The sequence below is a fragment of the Barbatula barbatula genome, assembly GCF_947034865.1.
Source record: "Barbatula barbatula genome assembly, chromosome: 6".
Lineage (NCBI taxonomy): Eukaryota > Metazoa > Chordata > Actinopteri > Cypriniformes > Nemacheilidae > Barbatula > Barbatula barbatula.
This window is the reverse complement of record NC_136765.1, coordinates 23,549,404-23,574,047: the sequence shown is the minus strand read 5'-3', so window position 1 is coordinate 23,574,047 and position 24,644 is coordinate 23,549,404. Positions and strand designations below refer to the sequence as shown.

General features: G+C 38.8%; 1 protein-coding gene across 2 annotated transcripts in view; it reads left to right on the top strand.

The window, feature by feature from the left end:
- The window catches only part of mapkbp1 (mitogen-activated protein kinase binding protein 1), a 32,897-nt gene that overhangs the window by 453 nt on the left and 7,800 nt on the right, over positions 1 to 24,644 (top strand). Inside the window, exons 2-21 of one of the 2 annotated variants that reach the window (XM_079459429.1) lie at positions 2,965 to 3,056; positions 11,019 to 11,081; positions 11,286 to 11,343; positions 12,777 to 12,947; positions 13,072 to 13,209; positions 13,381 to 13,563; positions 15,707 to 15,867; positions 17,069 to 17,258; positions 18,234 to 18,377; positions 18,582 to 18,766; positions 18,963 to 19,054; positions 20,881 to 21,006; positions 21,121 to 21,191; positions 21,901 to 22,022; positions 23,487 to 23,562; positions 23,649 to 23,760; positions 23,860 to 23,923; positions 24,024 to 24,143; positions 24,229 to 24,365; positions 24,534 to 24,580. In XM_079459429.1, the coding sequence (XP_079315555.1) occupies positions 2,965 to 3,056; positions 11,019 to 11,081; positions 11,286 to 11,343; positions 12,777 to 12,947; positions 13,072 to 13,209; positions 13,381 to 13,563; positions 15,707 to 15,867; positions 17,069 to 17,258; positions 18,234 to 18,377; positions 18,582 to 18,766; positions 18,963 to 19,054; positions 20,881 to 21,006; positions 21,121 to 21,191; positions 21,901 to 22,022; positions 23,487 to 23,562; positions 23,649 to 23,760; positions 23,860 to 23,923; positions 24,024 to 24,143; positions 24,229 to 24,365; positions 24,534 to 24,580 (2,352 nt within the window). The remainder of the gene's footprint in view (positions 1 to 2,964; positions 3,057 to 11,018; positions 11,082 to 11,285; positions 11,344 to 12,776; positions 12,948 to 13,071; positions 13,210 to 13,380; positions 13,564 to 15,706; positions 15,868 to 17,068; positions 17,259 to 18,233; positions 18,378 to 18,581; positions 18,767 to 18,962; positions 19,055 to 20,880; positions 21,007 to 21,120; positions 21,192 to 21,900; positions 22,023 to 23,486; positions 23,563 to 23,648; positions 23,761 to 23,859; positions 23,924 to 24,023; positions 24,144 to 24,228; positions 24,366 to 24,533; positions 24,581 to 24,644) is intronic. The other variant, XM_079459430.1, reaches the window with a different exon arrangement.

Sequence of the window (24,644 nt, the reverse complement as noted above, 5' to 3'; positions counted from 1 at the left end):
TGTGAATATAGATCACATCACGCATCGCTGTGATATACTGCAGGTTACTGCAAGACGAAGATGAATTGACGGTAATGTGTCACATTCTTTACGGGGGTTTCTTATGCAAGATGCATATACTGCAAACTCTGTCCCTGCAGCAACATGAAGGCTGTTAAATGCACTGACCTATATGACACATACTGTTGAATACTGTGTAGATTTGAAAATGTGTAATGTTTGGACACTGGGCATCATAAATGTATGTCTTACTGTGTCTTCTTTAAGTTTACTTGAGGCAAGAAAAGCATCTGTGTCAACTCAAAGTTGTTCTCAACGCTTGATGTAAAACTGATTCTTTGGGGTTGTTATTGTGACTGTATCTATTATTGGAGTCTTGTAGTCTGACTGTTGCATTCCTCTGTGATCGCATGTTTGGGTGACTGTATACTTCCCTTCCACTCAAAGTCTCTGTGACTTTTCGCAACACTGAAGTCTGAATGCTTGAATCACGCGGAACATTAAGCCGCATATGATGTTTTCCTTCAGATACTTACAGTACCATAGGTATGACACCTGTGAAACACACTGAAGTGTTTGTGCTATAGACAGATAAGGCAATATTTATCGTATAAGTGTACCTCTTTAGTTATTATGGCTTACATCAAAAGAAGCCAACCGCAGTTTGTTTGATATTAATTGGAATGCACATAAAAATGCCACGATATTTGAAAAACTCTCATTTTGGAACCAAATTCTTCAACATTTTGATGTTATTATTTACATTGATGGTTTGTTAGAGCTTCTCACAAAAGCGTAATAATAAACAGCTGTATTCACGATACGTAAGAAACCTACCTGAGCATTTCATGCAGTAGAATCGATAATCTATGGATCGCTGCTCTTGAAACAATGTCAAATATGTATTACCATTTAAGCGCTCTGAAAAAACGCAGACAACAACAAAGGATCCTTTGTTTTGTGTAGAAAAAGATCAGATCTCCCTCTATCTTTTTCTGCCTGAAGCAGTCGAGGAATCTCTTGTGTGCACCGTCAGAAAAAGGATCTGAGCTTTTTGAAAGTCAATATATGTGCTGTTTCCCGAGGTTCACATGCTATGTAGCATCCGAATCAAAGTCATCCCTCTGGGTCCATTGATTTCGAGCTCAAGGTCTCGTGTTCCTTAGGGAAATCTCCATGCAGGGGTTGGAAAAAGTTTCTGGAAAACGGCCTTTAGCTGAGAAATCCCCATCAGAGATGCAGATGCCTGCATTTCAAATGCGTCTCTTTTTCTGGTGTTTTACCAGTTTAAGGCTTTAATTGACATTGGAAACTGTATATGTGTGTCTGTGAAAACATTTGCGGACTGATAACATTTCGCCAGTAGCCACAATTATAGTCATTAAATCAATATCTTAGGCCTGAACTGTCCAACTTTATCCAATCCAACTTTATTTGATTAAGCGCTTTACACAGCCAAAGCTGACCAAAGTGCTGTACAGACTGTGTTAATAGATTGAGGGTATGTTCAACTTAAATGCTAGTTGGATAATAAATAAATATGAGTTTTTCTATCGTGAAAGGGCATAATAAACACAGATAGTTAGGAACTGATGTGTCAGGGTTGAAAGATCATTTGACAATCCAGATGTGGTTTTTCTCAGTTCCTTGTTGGGCTGTATTTAAAGTGCTTGCGATTGATGTGAGAGAGTCATCTCAGCTTGGATGTGGCCATGCTTACTTTGAGGACCTGAGCAGAGAGATTTTGGGGGTTTAATGGGTTGAAGAAGGCTGCGGATGTTGAGCAGACAGATTCAGATGTTAAGTAAGACGGTTTGTGTGCTGTCATGCAAACATGCATGTGCGCATGTTATTTGTTTATAGTTTGATGTCATTATTCATGATGTAATCCAGCATTACATGCATTATGTGTGCATTTTACTCCTTTAAGGCAATAATGATAAAAATGATGCATAATTATTGTCTGTTTTCAAAATGATCAAATACGTTATTCATTACTGTTACTCATGATTAAAATAATGAGAGTGTTTTCGAAAAGGTGACCAGCAGTTATTTTAACTTAAGCTATTGACTCCATTTAGCCGGTGCTAATGTTTGCTGTCGAATTCTGTGTTTTATAGTTGAGTCTGTGTGTAAGACTTGACCTGCTTTGTGTCAATGTTCTTCAGCCCCAGCAAATGCTTATGGAAAATGTTAAACTCATAATTTCCATGTGAAAACACTTTGGCAATTTGAAGTGTCTCTCTCAGGTCCTTCGAATAAAGTCTTAAACAATATTTTAAATTGGGAAATAAAGTGATGTAATTTACAAATTTGAGTTACTCACCATTTATAAGCCAAGTGACATGATGTTTGTTGGATAATCCCATAATTAATCAACTTTGTCGGACTAAAGAATTAAACAAGCGATTGTGAATAGAATTGATCTTAAACCAGCATTGTTTTCTCTAAGTCTTCCACTTTTTTGGGCTGAATTTGTCATTTTCTGCATTTAAAATTCTCACACAGAACTGGAAATTTGCCATCACACTCCTTACAAGACTGTTCTCAAAATGGTCCCAAAACTACAATTGACCTTTTACTGCACTCATCTTATTTGTTGGATAATTTGGCATTTGACATACATTATATATACATATATATACATATATATATACATATATATACATATATATACATACGCGACTGCCGTGTACAGTGTGAATCCAGCATAAGCACCGTGCAAAACTCTCCCTGAAAACAAATCAAAAGAGACGCGTCTAACCGCAAAAACACATTCTGTCATTTGTAAAATGTTGTCTAATTTGTTCTAGTACAAAGTCTTGTGTCCATATTGACAAATGTGTTTGGACTGGTGGTGATGTGATAATATATTAATTGTTTAAACTTTGTATTAATCTCTTAAGGTCTTCTAGTGCCCCTCATAACACGTGTCTACACTTTTTATTCTGTGTACTTCCACAGGTGACATTGGAGAAAGTTTTAGGCATCACCTCTGCTGGGAACCGGGCTCTGGCATGTGATCCACACTCGGGGCTGGTGGCCTACCCAGCAGGGTAAGTTTATTGTTTACATGACAAAATATCACAACCTTTGGGAGTCATTGGGAGTATGATACATGACAGTGACTCTCCAGGCAGTTTTCTTTCTTTTCTAGTCTGTTTTGTATGACATATCGCTTATTGCTCCATGAATTCTTTGGATAAAAGTGTCTGCTAAATGTGAATGTAATCTAATTTAATTTCAATGGCAAAATCATTTCTGGTACATGGTTAGCGTAGCAGCGTTGACTAAAGACTAATCACTGGGAGTCAACGTTATGCATATCCTCTCATACGGCTAAACTGACGAAGAAATTTCCTTTGGAGAAAATAAGAGCAAGACCACAGCTAGGAAAAGAGAAGAGATAACAAATGAGTGATCTACAAACAGGAAAACCGGTTCTGATTGTTTACCATTTGTTTACCATACAGTAGTTTAAAAATTCCATGGTTAACCTATGGTTACTGTAGGAAGAACATGGATATTTTATGTCACTAGCATACTAGATTTTAACCATGGATAATATTCTTCAGGTATGCAGATGCTGCATATTAACTGTATTTTACCCAGAGGGTCAGTCTGGCATGTTAGAGATTGAATCTGGCTTTAAACACATCCTGTGGGTGCTCCATGCTCTCCCCAGAGTCGCAATTTGGATGCATTTAGATATTTGTTCAAGTTTGGGCAGTTTGGGCGTTTGCACATGGCTCATATATCTTTATAGCTCAGCACATCTGCATTTTTTCATTTTCAATCATTGGTAATGCTACATTTCTCGTCCATTTTTGTAACTCCGAAACCATGAAGCTCAGTGTCAATAAATACCCAAATCTCATAATGGAATACTATGGTATTACTTTCTAATAGCTTTGTAAGGTCTTCATAAAAACGCCTTCCTTTCATCATCACATGGTGCTTGTAATCTGGTTTTCTAGTTTAGCTTAAGGGTTCCATGCGTTTGTGAAGAACATTCAAGACTCTGTTGCGCCATAACTCAACAGCCGGCTGTACCAATCGTAAACTTGTATCGCGATTGTTTGGTTTTTCACACCTTAAGAAGGTGTAACATGGAAGTATCGAGGTCTAATGCTTCATTACATGAAATAAAAAGATATCCTCGTATGCTATTACAGCTTCCATGATAAACTCCACCCTGTGCTCGGTCAGCTGTTTGACTGAGCCAAGCGCACATTTGGTGCAGATGTCTTGGTAGGCAGGAAAATTAGCGCAGGCGTACGCAGCTGTCACAGATAGACAGGCCCCCCCTTGTGTAATAGATGTTAGCGGGAGCCGGTTCTTTACAAGGACATTTGGATGCTGTTTAACGCCTGTCTCCTTTCATGGGGTTATCTAAGGTTGAATTGTATGTTACTATGTTTAAATGAATCGTACCTGCATACTTATACTGTATTAATGCACTGTAAACAAATATTAACTAGTCCATTGATGACATAAATTGTGTTATTTTTTACTCACCCACATGACGTTCAACATGTTTTAAGACCTGCCGGCGTCTTCAGAAAACAAAAAACTATATGTTAGTTAACATCCGAGAAATGGTTATTGTTGTTGTCAAGGTCCACAAAAGTACTAAAGACAGCATTAAATTGGACAGTAGTGGCTCCATTGAATTTTTTTGAACAACGAGAAAACATTGCGTGAAAAACTAACCAAGTATCAACTTTAATCAATGTAATCTCTTCTGGCTTGTCAGTCTATGGTGCGCGTTCACGAGAGCACTTCGACGCATGTTCATTCAGTTTGTATGGTTGGGCAAAAAAATGCAAGTCTACCTCAATATCGAAATCATCTGACATTTTGCAAAGATCAGCTTGTATACAGCAATTCAATTCAAACTTGACCAGTGAGATGTGAGCTTTGGGTCAGAGACGACACATTGGAACAAGTGTTGTTACTTTCTAATATTGTGTAGTGTTATATATATATATATTGACATTAAATAAATGTCCAGCATTATTTTGAATCTACCATTGTGAAAGTAATGATTCTTTCTCGAGCCTTTTACACACCACAACGAAACGTTTCTTCCAAACACCGTTTTACAGTGTTGTTGACTTGAGCTGAACTACTGAAAAAGTCCATATTAGGCTGTTTTGTGCCGTATTGTCGAAGCGTCATTGTGGGGACTGGACAGTTTATTTTAGCGTGTTTAAAGACACAGGCTTCAGGAAATACAGGAAAAACCTGATGCAGGTTCTTAAAGTTGACCGACACATTCTCGTGTTTTTACATTTTTTGGTTTTTGTGGGTCACATTGTGCAAGTTTAAGAATCCCTGTAGCTTTCTTTACTGTGTCTACTTGATTCGTCAAAGAATAATTGCTCGTTGCCATAATTCCCAGTCAAGGTCATTAAAGCATACATAATACATTTTGCGAATCTACATGTTTCGTAAATATCCAAAGTTGTTCATAATAATAACTTTACATCTCTCCAGAGAACTTCACTAATCTATTCGTTTCTCCCTGCAGCAACATCAGTTAACTGTACTGAGTGTTTGAATGATGAATGAGTTCTGCTGTAATGCACAGTAGAACAGTTATGAGTGTTATGAATAAGCAGCCCTCTGTGTTAATCAAAGATGCTTGAAAATGTGTGTCAGTCTGTCTGTCTGTCTGTCTGTCTGCTTCACCGTGCTGCAGTAAGTGGGTCAGTAGGGCTCAATGTATGATTGCAGTGAGGAAAGAGAGATAGCAGTGAAATGAAATGAGATGGAGATGATGGATGAAAGGAAGGAAGGACGAGAAGGGGACAGAGAGGTGCAGAAAGAGAGAATGGCCCAGAGAGAGGATGATTTAACAGCGTTGCTGTAGTGTGTATGCGTGTGTGGAGGTCTTTCTCTTTGCTGCATTGCAGTATTCAGCACCACACACACACACACACACACACACACACACACACACACACACACACACACACACACACACACACACACACTAATGACATCTAGCAGTCCAGGCATAAAGTGGTGAGCCGCAATCTAAATACACCCACAGGACCGTCTCTATAGAACTCACTTGTGTTTCAGATAATGTTAAGATACTGATTTTGCATTAAAGCAATAGATTTGATCATTTACCCACCATCATGTCATATCAAACCTGTTTAACTTTCTTACTTTGGCGAAACACAAAAGAAGATATTTTGAATAATTTTGGAAACCCAACCACCTTGGCCCCTAGTGACTTCCATTGCATGGACACAAAACTATTGGGAAGTTTCTCAAAATATCTTCTTTTTTGTTCCAGAGATGACACGAGGGTGAACAAATGACAGAACTGTTATTTATTGTTCATATAATGTTGTTAATGTTATGGCTACTTGGAAGTGCATCTCTGATTTCCATGAATATGGATCATGCGTTTATGCACCAATACAAAGATTACTAACACAATAACTCTGAGAGATCCAAACGTCAATGTAATGCCCTTGAAGGGCACTTGAGGGAGGTTAGTCAGTTCAAATGAATTTGAGCCATCAGCAGTGTGTACAGGTGATCGTCACTGTAAAGCTTATTTTTAGTTTTTTCTGAATTAACTATTTATGTGGTTAGGTAAAATGATAAATGAAAAGAGAAAGAGGTCAAATAACAGAAATGGTGCTCTGTGTTTTTATACAGCATGTGTCGTTCTGTCAGTCTTTCACATTTTTGTTTCAGGTTTGATTTTGTTAAAATTCAACAGACACTGGACTGCAATGACCACAATCCATTTAGAAATTTGGATTATTTGAACATTCGGAATAGTCTCTAATTTATATGCAGCTGTATACAGTGTGTGTGTGTGTGTATATATATATATCACATCATTTGACTATTAGTATTATGCATTTGAATCAAAAACTTTTTTGTCTGAGCAATCTTTATTACTGTATATAAACTTTATTGCAAAATTGCACTCTTGAATCAAAATGATAGTAGGCAATGAAATGATATGACTTTGGATGTTAGCTGACTTTATTTGCTCACCTTTGAATGAGTTTGCTACTAGTCACTTCATCATACTAAAGTGAGCATTTACTTCATCACGCGACCCTCCTGCATCTCCTGCTCTCCAAATGCACACTGCTGGGCTCCGTCTTTCTGGATTAGGGGATGCGGTAACCATCTGCCCGAGGAGAGAGCAGTGGGGGATCATTCTGCTAATACCGATCTTACGGCAGGACTCATCCTTGGAAAGCAATACCCCTGGAGGTCTCTGTGTGTAGAAGCAGCCTGACCACCTGTCTCTGTTTTATCCCACTCACCAGATGGAGCAAAGCTGCAACTACCCCTGTTTACTGGCCACAACATTTGATCTGGCCCATCTCAAACCCTTCCACACACACACTCACAGACAACACACGGTCTACACTCACAAGAGCCGTGAAACCTGAGAGATGATAACACAAGCTGTTTAACATCCAGAAATCTATAGCCTCTGTTGTACAACAGCTTTTAGCTTGTTAAGAACATTCTGTCGCTGTTCTGTTTCAGGCTTGACGCTGTTTGCAGACTCGAGTATTTAATGAGAACACAGGAACCTGTCGGTATGATTTCATCTTTACTTGAGATGTGTGTCAAACCATCAACTCAAAGCGACTCGCAGCGCATTCATTCTATACATTTTTTATTCATATTTTTTCATTGAGGATCGAACCCTTTACCTTTGTGCGACTAATGCAATGCTCCGTCAACTGATCTGCCGAGTGTGAATACGTTTCTAAGAGTTTAGTTTGTAGTGTGATATGGAGGGTGCTGGTTGGCTGATCATTGAAGCCTGCAGTCATTTCTTTGATCCATGCACCCGTACGCTTGACTTGACTCATTCGATTCCCTGCTAGGTGAGATAATGAGCTGGATCGGCTTTTACCCGGCACATGGCACATGTGACCCGGCGGAGTGTTTAAAAACAACCAATAGCCTACATGTAGCCTGCTGTACTTTTTACGGTTAATAGGATGTAGTTCATGTCAACTTCATCATTGCTGACCTTTTTTTTGTAATGACATGCTCGAATGCTAAAATGATAGTCATGTGGTTTCAGTCAAAGCCTTTACAACTAATGCTCCCTTATAAGTAGGTTCACATGAAGTCTACATCGGCAGAAAGCTTGACAGATTTCGACAGAACAGCTGTCGATGCCTCCCACGCCCCTTCAACATTTGCTTCTTAAATATTTGGGCTAATTTGATAAATGCTTTATTTTACTGATATGAGTTTAGTTATCTCATGTCTGTTCAACAGATATACAACCATATGTGACCCTTGGCCCCCAAAACAAGTCGCACTGGTATATTTGCAGCAAAAGTCAACAAAACTTTTGTATAGGTCAAAATGGCCGAAAAAACACGCCTATAAACATCGCTCGCTGCTGCTTAGAATTTCTGCTTTCGGGTTCATATATTCTCCATAACGTCATTACAGCAGTGCGCCAATAGTGAGCGGTGTTCTTCAACGCTTCTCACGAACTGACGTAGAAATGAGGGACTGTGTTTAAAGGGATAGTTCACCCAAAGATTTTAAGTATGTCATCATTTACTCACCCTCAATTTCTTTGTTCTGCTGAACACAAATAAATATATTTGGAAGAATGTCTGCAACCAACCAGATCTCATCCCCCATTCACTCCCATACTTTTTATTTTTTAGTTGAGAAGAAATATCCTGCTTACGCCGTGGAACGAGTTCAGAAAGAAGCTCGATGGCACAACATCGATGCTCTTTTAAAGCTCATTGGTGAACAATGTGTTCAAAATCTTCGTCCTTTCAAAACTGCCAATTATTTTACAGAATTAACTCTGAATAAACTCGTCACAAATAGTGCCTGAAAGAAGAAATATAACTTTAAGTTTCAAAGACACAAACATCAGAAACAGTCAGATCCAAGCTAGTTAGCATTGCATTGACTTGTGTTTTGTGAATGTTGGGCAGCCATGTGTAAACACATTTTTTTGCTGAGTGTGCACTGATTATCATATCAGTTTATGTTTGTAATGGGATGAGCTATAGACATTCTTACTATCCTCTTGTATAGTCATTGATCCAAGTCCTGTCAATCCCATCAGGAGCTAAGCTTTTATACAGTGCAGGAAATCCATTAATGGTATTACTTCCCAACAATGAAGGTCCTGTCTGCTTCAAATGCATCAGCTGTCTCACTGACTGCTTTATTTTTCTCTCTTCTCTTTGTGTGATATTTGGTTCATTCATTTCAGTTCTTTTTCACAAACACATAATATGGACATATGCATTGTTGTGCTGTATTTGTTCTCAAACGGGTTGGAGTTTGACTCATCTCCTTTGGGTAGTAAAAATGCATGGTAGACTGTTTCTATATCAGCGTTTTTCCTTTAGTAAGGCTTCAGCATTTCATTATGTATTGCCAATTTTATGCCGTAGCTGCTTTTACAAGGGGTCTGTTTTTTTATCCCTGTGGGCTGAAAAACGTTGACGCGGATGTTGTTGATGGACATGTTATTATCTCCAAAAGAAAAAAGATCATGCAAAAATCATTGACGTATTTCCACCGTATTATGTTTGTCTAGCTGCCTTCCTTTTCTTTGGCTGGCCTACAGGACGTTTCCACACCCGACATTGTCTCAAACAATCTTTACAAGAGCCAATTCACTGTTCTTCCATTTAAACATGTTTAAAAGACGTCTATTCGAGTCTTTAAAAAGATTGTTTCCTATATTTGGGAAATGAAAGACAGCAGATGAGCCGAAACACAAAGCACAATAACCATCAGCACTCAAAAACGGTGATGGCAGCAGACGGTAATACCATAAATAATAACTTTATTCACCAAGGTACTTAACCTTTAGGTAACACTAGAATTTAGTGGAATTGTGTTCCATGAACCTGACAAAGAAGAAATCTACGTCAAGTATAATTGGGAAAAGTTTTATATTTTAAGTTTACTTTATGGATTATGTCTATTTATCAATGTACTAGTAGTATATTTGTAATTGTACTATTTTAGCGCACATAGCGTCCATTGGAAAGAATGGTCGCTTGAAAAAGCACATAGGATTACCGTCAACGACAAATTAAAATGATCCAAACACCACGTCATATATCATCATTCAAAAAGGAGAAGTGCTCTAGGCTATCCATTTCAAGCTACATTCACAAATATGAAGAAAATCTAAGTAAACTTTTGCACTTGCGTGCATAATTTGCATGATGACAAAGGCATATTGCAATGTTCAGACGTAGTGTTGTCGGTTCGCTGAAATTTGAACGTTTTCTTGCTAAACGCATCAAAATGACCTCAGCGCAATAAGCGCGGAAGTGGTTTGAGATTTTGCTGATTTTTTCAGTTTATGAAAGTACACAAGTATGCTCTCATTGAACTGCTAGTTTAGTTGTTATTGATACTGCAAGCATACTTGTAGGGTTTCTTTAAGTGAACTTCATATCGTACTTATAGTCTACTATTAATATATTATTTAACAGTTTAACTGCCTTCCTAAGTAAGTATTAATTAAAAAAAACTTTTAACTTAATAAGTCAAGTATACATAAGTGTAATTTTAGATATATATCTGAGAAGTACATAAAAAGTATTTTGTTTAAAACTAATATCACACTTAAATAAACATTGTTTTTGTAGGGGGATACAAACAAAGATCTGTGCTAACAGAAATGAACTATTATTAAACCAATGATTATTTTGTTCATTATATACTCGCCTTCATTCCAAACGTGTATGATTTTCTGTCTTCTGCAGAACACAAAAGAAAACACGTTTTGAAAAACGTTGATAACCAAACAACACTGAACACAACCATTGACCTTCATTGTATGAACACAAAACCACTGAGACATTTCTCAAAATATCTTCTTTTGTGTTCCACAGAAGAAAGAGTCAAAGGTTTTGGAGGCTTTGAATGACATGAGGCTGAATAAATGACTTAATAAATGAAATGTCCCTTTATTGTGTGAAAAGAATAAAGTTGTTTTTGTTGTTTCACAGGTGTGTGGTGGTGCTGCTGAATCCTAGAAAAAACAAACAACATCACATTCTCAACAGCTCCAGGTGAGACCATACAGACATTGTTTGGTTAAGGAAGGTTATGAGGACGGATTTTCATGTTAAAAGTTTGACTCATCACAGTTACATTTCTGCGATATTATGATGATATAATATGTGGGTCAGTTGTGGATAAGCAATAACTAGACGAACAGGAAATCACTCGAGCCAGCTGGATGTGAACACTTCAACACTTCTGTCTACTTTCAGGAAAACTATCACCACCGTCTCTTTCTCTCCTGACGGCAAATATGTGGTCACCGGAGAGGTGAGTGCTCACGATTAAAACATCTTTGCGGTCACAGTAAGTCAAAAAATACATTATGTGAGTAAGTCAAGAGCTTTGGGCCTGTCTCACACTTGGATAGGTCTCGTACTGTATATGTGTACTGTATAACTTTAGGGCGATGAAGTGTAGCTGCAGTCCCTGCGGACGGCTCTCAGTGTAATTTTTCTTTTGTCACAGTGGAGTCAAACACAGCCAAATGTGATGATTCTTGCTTTCCTTCCTGCAATTCATACATCAGCACTTACATTTGGTTTGAATGGAATTATTGCTTTGACTGCAATTCCTGTAAATCCTACAAGCATGTTGAAACACAATGAGGTTGATACACAAATTAAATGTTTTTGCTGTAAGTACGTGCTCCAAAACTTACATTTACATTTATGCATTTGGCAGACGCTTTTATCCAAAGCGACTTACATTGCATTATCCTATACATTTATACATAGGTATCTGCACTTATTTTAGTTTTTTACGTCCCCAATAATAGTTACAGATTGCAGCTTTAAGTATTAGCAACAGTTATAGTCCTATTTTGGTCAGTTTGGATTTCACGTTGTCTTTACAGCACACAAGTGGCATGCAGCTAATAAATGGAAACAGTTATGCATGGAAACACTAGTGCTTTTTATCCACTTAACACGATGTTAAGAGCTGTTTGGACTTTATTTGCAAGGCTGAACATGAGCACAGATCCTGTGTTTGCTTCTCTAATCCAATGTATCATCTGGACGGGTGATTTGTGGATGTGGTTTTGCATCTGTGTGTGTTCTGTTCGGTAGGAGTGTCTTACTCCGGCATGAGAAAGCGATGTGGCTCTGTGCTTACCGGCTGCCATGGCAACAGGGGGCATCGTGCCAGTCTATTCACAGACTGTGTTTACTGTCATAAAGAGGTGCAAGAACGAGAGCGAGCCAAAAAAGGGTGAGAAAAAGCATGTCGGGAGGAAGAAAGAGCCTGAAGAAACAGACAGAAACGTTCTTGAATCTGCATGTGGCTTTTTGCTGCGATTTGACCTCTGACACGCAGATTCATAGAGTCGAACCCCTGGAGCTATGAATGCAGATCAGGTGTAGGTCACACAGAAGTAAAGACTCATTTTGTTTATTCTGTGGAACACAAAGGGAGAGTTTTAGACAAATATTTCTGCTACTTTTGTCTATAATGAACATGGATTTTAGTGAATTGCTTGCGAGAGCAGCTTGTGCATATGTAAGAAAGCTATTATCAGAATTGCTGGATTGTAAATCTTCGATGGGAGTTTGCGATGCATGATCTGTCGGGATTGGAGTTGCATAACATGGGTATGAATCAACTTGTCTTGATGTGTCGGCTATCATTAATGTGCAAAATTCCTAGCGATTCTTGAATGTCTCACCATGCTTGGTCTCTCTCTACTCTTTCTCTGTATTTAGAGTGGTCATATGCCGGCCGTGCGCGTCTGGGATGTGGCGGAGAGGACGCAGGTGGCCGAGCTGCAGGAACATAAGTACGGCGTGGCGTGTGTCGCTTTCTCCCCCAACAGCAAATACATAGTCAGTGTGGGTTACCAGCATGACATGATCGTCAACGTCTGGGCTTGGAAGGTGACTAGCAACATACGGATCACAGTTTAAAAACACTTCGCACAACGGCTTTCATTTATTCGATTATTATTTGTAAGTAGTTGATTTTCGACCTGGATTAAATGTGTTCTTTTTGTCCTTCCAGAAAAACGTGGTGGTTGCTGCCAACAAGGTCTCTAGTAAAGTGACGGCCGTGTCTTTCTCAGATGACAGCTCGTACTTCGTCACGGCTGGAAACAGACATGTGAAGTTTTGGTACCTGGACCACACCAAGTCGTCGAAGGTACGTGCCGCAGACTTGGTGATCTACACTTTCTTATCTTGACCAAATATGAGGAGCATTTGATTCTGTCTTGACTCTGGATTGTCTGTACCGCAAAGAGCAGATCTCCAAATGTCTTTCCTGCATGATCCAAACCACATATAAATGACTCCCTCTTTTTCTCTCACTCAGGTGAGCGCCACTGTGCCGTTACTGGGCCGATCTGGTCTTCTGGGAGAACTGCGGAATAATTTCTTCAGCGATGTGGCCTGCGGAAAGGGCCGGAAAGCGAGCAGCACATTTTGTATCACTTCCTCTGGGCTGCTGTGCGAGTTCAGCGACAAAAGAATGCTGGACAAGTGGGTGGAGCTCAGGGTGAGTGACAAGGATGCCGATTGGTCGGTTTTGTAGTCAGAATGATGAATGATGTCAAATGTGAAGATTTAACAGAACTCTGAAAGTTTACTTCTCAATTATAATCAAAAGTTTGTCTTATTAGTCTGTGTTATATTTTTTATTGACGTGTCAAAAACTTTACACCTGTGTTACTGCTTACCTGAGCTTCTTGAGACCTGACAAATAAGTAATTCCGAGTTAATTTTGGCAAGTGATATTATAAATAAAATAAGTGCAAAATACAATTAATTTAATAAAATAACGAAAAAAAGTAGCATAGGGGGTTTTCTTACCCATCGGTCTTAACTGTGTGTTTGGATGTGTTAATTTATGCCGCTGTTGTCTAATATTAGTCTTGTTTTAATTCTCCTTCTCTCACACTCCAGAGAAATGACAGTTTCGCAGTAAGTTTCGTGTCAGAGATGTAGATTCAGCTTTATAACACCTCATTATAAAACTCATCAAATGATTTTTCATAATGCACCGCTGTTGGTCACGCTCACTAGTGCAGCTCATCATCGGACGTCTGACCCCATTGCATTGCTGTTATCTTTCTGCTCTCAAACACAGGATTTCCCATTTCCTGTCAATCTCCACCTGGAGAGTTTGTGTACAGTATTCATTGCATTTCCTCATGGTTGTTTTTCCTTTAATCTCTCATACCAAACGCATTTAAATATTTGAAATTGAATTCTGTCAATTTCACAGTGAAGTTTGATAAAGTGTCTAGCTACCAAAACATCTTATTTGACCCCTACCCAGCACAGGAATTTCTGTGGGCATACAGAATCACTCATTCACTGTTGTCCTGAGTCTATGACACCATGACTAATGCTCATACAATTGTTAGGTTCCATCGGTCGACAACCAAGCCTGTGAATAGAGTGCTTCCACAATAGCATCTGTAAACCTTTGCTCGGGCGTGATGCTATGTCCACATCCACGGACCTTGGATTTGGATGTAGTTGTAATATTTGTTAATATCTACTATGCCTTTAAAAGAAAAAAAAGAGAAAACAAAACCCTGTGGTCCGAGCAGTGGTGTAAACCTGAAGTACATGTTTCAGATCTCGATCAGACTCCTCACGAACGTTCAAAGTGGGTCACGGTCGGAGCAGGTGGGCACAAGCACAATTGATGCTTTTGTGGCCTCCCCTGATCCCGATGCTCTGGGAAAACAGAACAGAAAGACAAACAAAAGCATCTCTGTTTTGCAACTGCATGAGACTTATTCCACAAATTGATGAACTCTGCTTATAGAGATAAAGATTATTCAATGAGTAAAGTAAAGGAGGCGTTTACAATCCTGTATTAGATTTATCTCAGCAGGAACATCTGACACACATAAAGCTCACCTGCTTTAGGTACGTTTCTTTAGGCGCATGATGTATTTTTCATGTTAGCTTCGTTTTCATTGTAATAAACCTGTATTTATTTTCCATCTCATTATCAGTGGAATTTCACAGTGACCATACACACATCACAGACATCAAAATGTTTTGTTTGTTTTTATTGATCATGTTTTGTAATGGCAATGCCCACACAAAATCCAAACAGGCCCTTTCTACAGAAAGATCTGCATTTCTACAACATTAACATTAATATAATGTATGTTATTATTATTATTAGCAATTGGCCTTGTGTGCTTGTGTATTTATTTTGCTTTTTTTATGTTGACATTCAAAGAATTCATGAATATTTAGTTAAATTGCTTCTTCAGTATGACACTTTTTTACTTTTTAACCCTTGTGCACCCATATGGACCCATTTTGGTCCTTTTCACTTTTGTTTCATTATTTTGGCTGTGTTAATACAAACTATAGTGTTTTCTATTGGAAGTTACGCTCATTTGCTTTCATACATATATAAACCAGTTTTACAGTATAGTTTCACTAAAATGTCCTCATTGAAACCCATTTAAACTGCAGTATTTAATACCATTAGCATTTTAGCATTAGATCATGCATAAAATGCTTTCGTTGGGTTGACGAGAATTCAGAATAAATGAATAATAATTGTATGTTTTTAAATGGATTCACAAGGGTTGTGAAGTGTGCAGTTTATTTTGCATATCCCAAATCTCTCAGGCTTTCCCTTTCATTGAATTCTCTCTTTTTCTCAGACTAGTATGGCCACGTCTTTGTCCGTCACCGAGGATCTGATATTCTGCGGCTGTGCTGATGGTACAGTGAGAGCGTTCAGTCCCATTGACCTGCACTTTATCTGCACACTGCCTCACCCCCACAGCCTGGGCACGGACATCGCCGCTGTCACTGAGGCCAGGTAAGATGACTATCGGCCTGACAGAAATCCTCACAACCATGACCACGTTCACATGTAGGTATGGATGAGCTGCAGTCTGGTGGCTAGCCTCATGCATATTCAGAAAGGTTCCTGATGTCTGTGTCAGTTTTTAGGATTCAGTCTGGATGAAGCGTACAGTGTGCTAACTCTTTAACATTCCCGGCTTTCATCACAGACTGTCAGAAACGCACAAGACCTCTTGGTCCGTCTCCCATAAATATGTAAAGACAGCTGCAGGGCTGAGACAGAGTTGGTGACCTCTGTTATATATTATATTCAAGGAGACATGTTGAATTACACTAATGTTCTTTATAGGGTGTGTCAACTTGCCTGTGAACAATATATCTGAGAATGATGTGGTATTTTATTTAAGTGAGACTTTGATTGTTTTTTGCTTCAAAGATCCACGGACGTTCTTTATCCAATGCAGTGATGTAATTGTAATGTAAAAAGCGCACTAGTTTATAGATATCCTTAAAGTCCCAGTGAAATAAAAAATTACAATGGCTATTTTTTTCATAAAATACAGTAATATTTATTGTAAATAGTTTATCAATGTGGTTCATTCTCTTTTTAAAATTTGTGTACCCTCATAATCTTCATTTCAAATCTGAAAATGCACTTTCGTCCTGTAGTGACTTTCCATCTTTAAGGACGGATGTTAGATGGCTTCGGGCGGAGCATACGTTAACTTCTCCCTTTCACGGAAGTAAAAATGATCACAAACTCTGGTTCACGGCGACTTTAAGACTTCATACTAAAGGCCAAAAAAAACGTGAATTTTGATTTCACGAGGACTCACGAGGATGTTGATTTCTCAAGGAATTCGTAGTGCAAGAGAGATTTTTTTGCTCTCTCTTTTTTTAAGAAGACATATTGAATGTGTGCAGTTATTTTTTTCATATTTTTTGAATGGGTCAGAATTCAGGAAACGCACACACAATATATAATGTATTGTTTTAAATGTAAGCCAGTGTTTCTTGTATGTCTATTGAGCTCAGAATACTGACCCTCGGAGCATTCCGGGGTATTTTACACCCCATCATTGCATCTGTCTCCTTATAATTGGTGGTCTAAGTACGGATTCAGCTTTGAAGCATTTTCCAAGATGACCCTGTTTGACCCCACAGGCCCAGCTGTCTTTACAGTCGGACTAATCCATCACGACTTCTCTTTACAGTCACCTCTTCACCTACAAGGAGAACGTCCGGTATCCCGACACAGTTGCCGTGTCCTATGACCCCTCCAACCACTGGCTGTCCTGCGTCTACAACGACCACAGTCTGTACGTGTGGGATATTCGCGATCTCCGTAAGGTGGGCAAGGTGTATTCGGCCCTATACCACTCATCCTGCGTTTGGAGCGTGGAGGTGAGAAACAACACAAGCTAGACTAATGCAAAGATTGGGTTGTCATCTAAACAATATTATATAACCAGTCGTGGATGCTGACTGGTCCAGAATTCCAGCTATGTTATAAAGATATACACAAAGCTGAATAAATGTAGATACTGTATGACGCAGAACAGCGGTTGTGTATATCACAGCTTAGCACGAATTGAATAACTTTTGGTTATTGTTTACATGTCACGGAATTTATCTTATAGAAAGATCGCATTTAATAAAATTGCATTAGCATAAAATAAATGCTTCCCATATAATTTCTTCTTAACTATGAATCTAGCCATTCTCTGCTATAGTTTGTTAAAGAAAGACTGTTTCGTGTCCACCAGTCTAGTCTGAGCATGTCCTGTCATTGTTAAGTATGTTGACATTTCGCTCTCGCTGAAAAAACGTGAGGCTTTCATGTTAAAGCCCCGTGTTTTTATATTTTGTTCTATTGTGTGGTCTGTATGACCTCACTATGGGTTATTGTGACAATGAAAAGCTGCCCGCCATAGGTTTCGACCTGGCCTGTAGCTACTTTTATTATTATTAATTAGACGTGGAGCTTTTTCATATGAGATGAAAGGAGCGTTTTAGTGATTTAGTTTGGTGTTCGGTCAGCCACGACATGTGACAAGCTACTGCACAAAGTATGCGTTTGTTATACGTACAGGTGGTGTCGTGGGTGTTTTGTATTACCCATTTAGCATTTAGTGACATGTTCGTAAAATATGACCAATTGTGTTGACCAATCAGGAATCAGGACTTTATTGGAATTACGGGAATTATGACACGTTTAATGAGACGCTAACACAGTTAATCTTTAAGTAACTAAAGAGTAAATACACCTGTATTTGTTTGCATGCATGATTTTGTACTCTAATGAATATAACTATATTGTAAATGCTATGACGTTCTTGTGTGTTGTCTGGTTTAGTCACTCATGCATTTGTCCTGCAGGTATATCCAGAGAGAAAGGATGGCGAGACACGTTTGTCTTCCGGGTCTCCCGGGTCCTTCCTCACCTGCTCATCAGACAACACGATTCGCTTGTGGAACACAGACGCTCAGAACACGACGCTCAACCGGAACGTTATCAGCGGTGTAGGTTTCCTAAAGTCAGACTACAATAAAATCACATTTCTTAATGCATAGTAACAAATCAGGCATCATAACTGAACATAAACTAAACGTAAACTTCACATTGTGTCTAATCTATTGCAATTATATTTTTCGGGACCACTGCTGATGATTTGGCAGTTTACAGCTAAACGACCAAGTCATTTTATATTGCTTTCCTCTCTGCAGGACCTTCAAAAGGTCATTTATATGGACAACAACACCTCCACCCTTTTGGACACGGATTACACCCTCTCTAGTAACTCGGAGAAGGTCGACCCGCAGACCTCCGAGAACCGGACGGGCATTAGGACCATGTGTGTGAGCCCAGACGAAGTGCACTTGGCATCAGGGGACCGCAATGGAACGCTGAGGTCTGGCACAGTGGGACAGCTGTTTTTCACTGGATTACTTAACGCTTCTGAACTAATTGATTTTAAATAATTGATCCTCTGGGGGTTTTAATGGAAAGGACAGTGGGTGTGTTTGATTTACTGCGTGTCTTGTGAGCAATGTAGTCACACAAACATGTGGGCATGTACTCATTTATTGTTGTTAAACTGTTCACAGAATCCATGATTTGGAGAGCATGGAGGAGATTCTGGACGTCCAGGCCCACGACTCTGAGATCTTGTGTTTGGAGTATTCTAAACCTGAGACTGGTGAGTCAGGAGAGCTCAAACGGCCTTTTTTCGACAGTGAGATTCTGTTTAATGCCTCGGTTACAGATGCTGCTCTGGTTCAGATGTTCGGCAGATGGTTTATAATCCTGAAGTCACCATAAGACACACACACACACATATTATCTCTGTGGGGACAGTCCATATGTGTAATGATTTTTATACTGAACAAACTGTACATTTTATACCCCAGCCCTAAACATAAAGATCATAGTAAACTTTAGATTAAAAAATAAATATGTTTCTCTACGATTTACAAACTCAATTTTGGTCCCCAAGGTGACATGAGTCCCCATGAGTTGGTGTGTATTCAGGTTTAAGTCCGATATAAAAACAAGGCCACACACACCATCAGCAGCTTTTATAGCCCCTGATTAGTAATCGGAAAAGTATAGTAACTAGACTTTACTAGTATGAAAATAATACATAGTCATAAAAAAAAGTTTAGCATTTAGCAAGAGAACAACTTTATTACTAGAACAATGTTTTTTATGATGTTTTTAACATGTTGTAATTGTGATATTTACATATCGGAGGGGTTCTGTGTGGCTGTCAGATAGTCTCCATATGGTTGCCACAATGTTCTGAGTGCTCGTCACTCAGTATGTGGTTGTTAGGTTTTTCTGAGCGGTTGTCAGGGATTTTGTATGGTTGCTACAGTTTTCTGAGTGGTTGTCAAGGGATGTCTATATGGTTGCTAGGGTAGTTCTGGATGGTTTTCATGTTGTTTTATAATATTGGTTGCTACTTAAGAGGGTTCTGAATCGGTGTCAGGGAGTTTCTATATGGATGCAAGGGAGTATGTACATACAGTAAATGTATAATTTGCTAAATGGTGAAAGGCTCTTTATAAATAAAATGGAATTGAATATGTTTTGTGTGGTTTTCATGGAGATTCTACTGTAGGGTGTTTTAGTGGTTTCTTATTAGTCCTTATCAAATATTATGCTCTCTAGATATAGATTAGTCTGGTCTCCTGATACTCACATGTGTCTTTACAGCACTGGAGGTTTAGTGCAGTCATATATCACGCTGTGTTAAGTGCAGCTCAGCGTTGAGACATGTTGAGCTGTGTTGCTGTAGCTAGTGAGTTTATATCTGGCTGAAGACCAGACATTGTAAGCGTTTGCTGAGAAACACAACATCTGCTGGAACACAAACAGTTTGAGATGTGTGAAAGAGAACGTTGCTTATTCCTAAAAGTAACTCGTCGCTAAGAGCAAATTATTCACAGGCGTCTGTGGGTTTCAACATACAGGTTTGAGAAGGATAGGCTTAACATAAATGAATAAGCAGAAATCTAAGGCACTAAAGGACATACAATTTTTATTTACGTGTTGCTGTAACTTTATAGCCATTTTTATAGAAATGAAAGCTCATTTCATCAGGATCTGGCTGTTTGCGTTCTGCTTATAAAGTCACACATGGTGTGTTAGTGAATCAGCATGTGGTCAGAGTAAAAGCACTGGCGTTTGCTGAAGACTCAACACAGTACACCGGATATTGAACATTTTTACATGGTCTGCTATTTCAGAAATGCAGCTTGGCTGGTATGCTGTGACTTTACAATAATGCACGGGTGATATCAGATGTTCATTCTGTGGAACTTAGATATCTGTCATAGAAACCAATAATTGAGTGATATCCAAAACATGGTATTTCCTTAGAAGTGTATAAAAAAACATGTTTGAGAAACCACTTTAAAACCATGGCACTTTTTGGAAAGGTTCTTTAGGATATATTGTCAGTATGATTTTAATGCACGAACAAAGCAGAATTGTTTGTTAGATTGTCTATGTGTGTTTCAGGGCTGAAGCTGTTGGCCACGGCCAGCAGAGACCGACTGATTCACGTCCTGGATGCTGATAAAGAATACAGCCTTCTTCAAACTCTGGATGAACACTCGTCCTCCATCACTGCCGTCCGATTCGCTGGTGAGGTTCTGATGAACATATAACATGGAGATAAACAGCTTAATGTGATGACTTCTGATATTAAAGACGTTTCTTCATGTTCATATGAATTATTGTTGTCTTTTTTCGGTTCAGCTAATGATGGTAAAGTCAGAATGATCACATGTGGAGCGGATAAGAGTATATACTTCCGCACAGCACAGAAGGTGAGATTCACAATTCTTGCTTTTCCTTAGGACTTTCTTTCCTACGCAGAACTCAAAAGAAGATATTTTGAAGAAAGTCTGTAACCGAACATCACTGGACCCCATTTCCTTCACAAAACCAATGCAAGTGAATGGGGTCCAGTTAACAACCTTCTTCAAAATATCTTCTTTTGTGTTTTGTGGAAGAAAGAGAGGCATATACAGGTTTGAATTGAGTTAATGATGACAGAATTTTTATTTGTGGGTGAACTATCACTTAAATGACTGAAGTGTCCGCAGGACTCGATCATATTGCATTATTGGTTACTTAACCTCTTACATTTTTGGTAATTACATTCCTTGCTTTTTTAAATTAAATGTTCATTAGCAACACTGATTCCATGGTTACGTGTCTGTAGCGTAAACTACTCAACAACACTATCAGAGGCTTGCTTAATCTGTTGGTAAGAACATTATGACCTCTGACCTTAAAGTGTGAAACTGGACCAGGAAGTAATAATGCTTATCATGATCTGATACTTTGAACATACTTTGAACTTACTACAACATTGAAAGAACACTATACATCTTGTATAAATGATTAAATATATAATATCAAAGTAAACGTTGACAATAAAATGCACAATTTTATAATGTTACGGTTTATTATTTCTACCATTTAAATACGTGGTTGAAATCTAAATGAATGGTCTAAATCACTTTTACACAGACAACAGACGGTACAACATTCACACGAACGCATCACATAGTGAGAAAGACAACGATGTATGACATGGACATCGACCCCACCAGAAAATATGCCGTCGTCGGATGCCAGGATCGCAGCATCAGGTCTGATGTGCTTCATTGTGTTTGTTTACCAATATAATGATGTAATAATCCGCATATTTTAATTATAATTCTCTATTTGGGCATCTGCTCGTTAGGCCTGTCAACCAGGAAACTATTATTTTGCTCATTTGTTTTTTACTCGTGTGTCTGTCATTATATAGAGTGAATGAAGACATGTTAATCATTAGGTTTTGACTGATATATATTTAGACCTCTGAGGTCATCTGGGTTTTACGGTTGTCTGTCGTTATCAGATTATCAAGTGTTTTACAGAAGGATGGGATTAGGTTCTTGACTGGTTAATCCAGTATTAAGTGCGTTGTTGAACACATGCACATACAGGACATACTTATAAACACACTTGAAGTTAGTATGTGGTGTGACTCGCGTGTCCGATTAAAATCAACGTCACAAATGTGATTCTCTTACTAAAATATGTGACTCACGCGAAAACATGTAAAGGCGTGTCATTTCAAAACAAATTCTATTTCAACTATTTCCTTAATTGTAACGAAGCACATTTTCTAATGTGAATTACTGTAATGTGTTCAGACGTGTAATATCTGAACGTGTTCTTCACAGGTTGCAAAAGATTGACCCTACAGCTGAGTGTGTCGTATCATCGCTCATGTTACGCTTTCTATTGTTGCGCTAACGGTCAAACATTCGGAAGGAACCGGCGCTGCACATGAGTTGCCACTTTTTCTTTGTTCATTCAGACGACGACCTCAGATTTATTCGCCGCTGTGGGCAAGAAAAATGTCAGAAATGTCGTATATGATACGGATGGACAGTTAGTGTTTCTTCTCAGTTTTTCCTCGTTTGTTCAGGGTTTCTTTAATGAAAGAAGGTCTCTCCTGTACATATATTAACAGACTGTATGCCTGGTGTGTTGGACACGATTAGGAATTGTAAAATGCCATAATGGGCACAGGCTCTTTTTTTCTTGTGTAATCATGTGACGCCTGAGGGGTTCATTACTTTTGCTCCTCCTAAAGCTGATAGCAGTGGTTTGGGGGTTGTGAAGGGTGCGGATTGAAGGTGTAACACCATAGCGCCTCCAAGTGGCAGGAAAAAGAAAATGTGCTATAAAATAAAGAAGCGCAGGATTCGTTTAACATCCATTATTTATTGACCTTCGTGTCATATAAAAACTGTATGACTTTGGTTCTTCTGCAGAACACAATAGGAGATATTTTGAAGAATGTTGGTAACCGAACAACATTGGCCCCAATTGACTTCCATTGTATGGAAACATTTATACAGGTTTTGAACCACAATGAGGGTGAACAAATGATTTTATAAATTTGTATTTTTGGTTGAACTATCCCTTTAAGGGGAGTGTACTCGCTTTTCCCTGAAGTCCATATAATGTTAGCCAAGGTTCCTTGGGTTTCATTTTACATCCCCTATATGTGTTCATTACATTTTGGCCTGAACATCTTTCTTACTGCATGTCTACAGGATCTTTAACATTGCCAATGGCAAACAGAAGAAAGTCTTCAAGGGCTCTCAGGGAGAGGACGGGACACTCATCAAGGTGAGCGGGACGAAACCATCTCAACACATTCAGAGATTTGACTTTCTATTTGTTGAGATGTCGCGTGATCTGTGTATGTCTATTAGGTCCAGACAGATCCATCAGGTTTGTATGTGGCCACAAGTTGCTCAGACAAGAACATCAGCATCTTTGACTTCTACACTGGAGAATGTGTGGCCACTATGTTTGGACACTCCGGTAAGATCCTTCAGATGAGCTGAAACATGTATTGTTTCATTGTGTAGCGTAATCGATCATCCGGTTTAAAGACAAATAAACGTGTATCTTGTCTTTTAGAGATTGTAACAGGGATGAAGTTTACTAATGACTGTAAACATTTGATAACGGTGTCAGGAGACAGGTAATAATGATCCAAATATTTCTTCAGTTCATTTCAGTACGTTTGTACATTGCTCGTTTGGATTTAATTGTGATGTTTACATCTTGTGGTTTGTGTTCAGCTGTATCTTTGTATGGCGACTGTGTCCCGAGCTGACCATCAACATGAGACAGCGTCTCGCAGAGCTCAAACAAAACAGCAGACCGGTTCAGAAGACTCCAAACAAACAGAACACAGTCAGGTAAGAATTGATGCAGACATACAAGAACAACAAGTGTTTCAATTATTACAAAAATATTACATTTGTGTCTTTTGTTTTATATCAGCACAAGAAGAGATGTCCACAGTGCTCCTGTCATCAGCACCATGTCATCTGATAGTGACAAGGATGTGGAGGAAGAGGAGGGTATTGAGGAGGAAGATGAGATGTTCCCTCAGCTATCATCATCAGGCGAGGAAACCGGTAATTCATCTGACATCCCTCAGCTGTCATGATCAACTGGTTTGGTTAGGTTAACATGCCACATCCGGTTCTTTAGGATTGGGCTGTGCGAATTTGATATGATTGACGTCTTCCAAATATTTATTTTACCCTTGTGAGCTTTTAACATGTCCCTGTTGCTTTTTCAAGGATCATCGGAGGAGAAACACAACAATCTCAACTCCCAGATGAAAAAGGTACATTGCATCTTACTAGATTTACTATTAAAATTAATAGAAATTAATACTTACTATTTTGTAA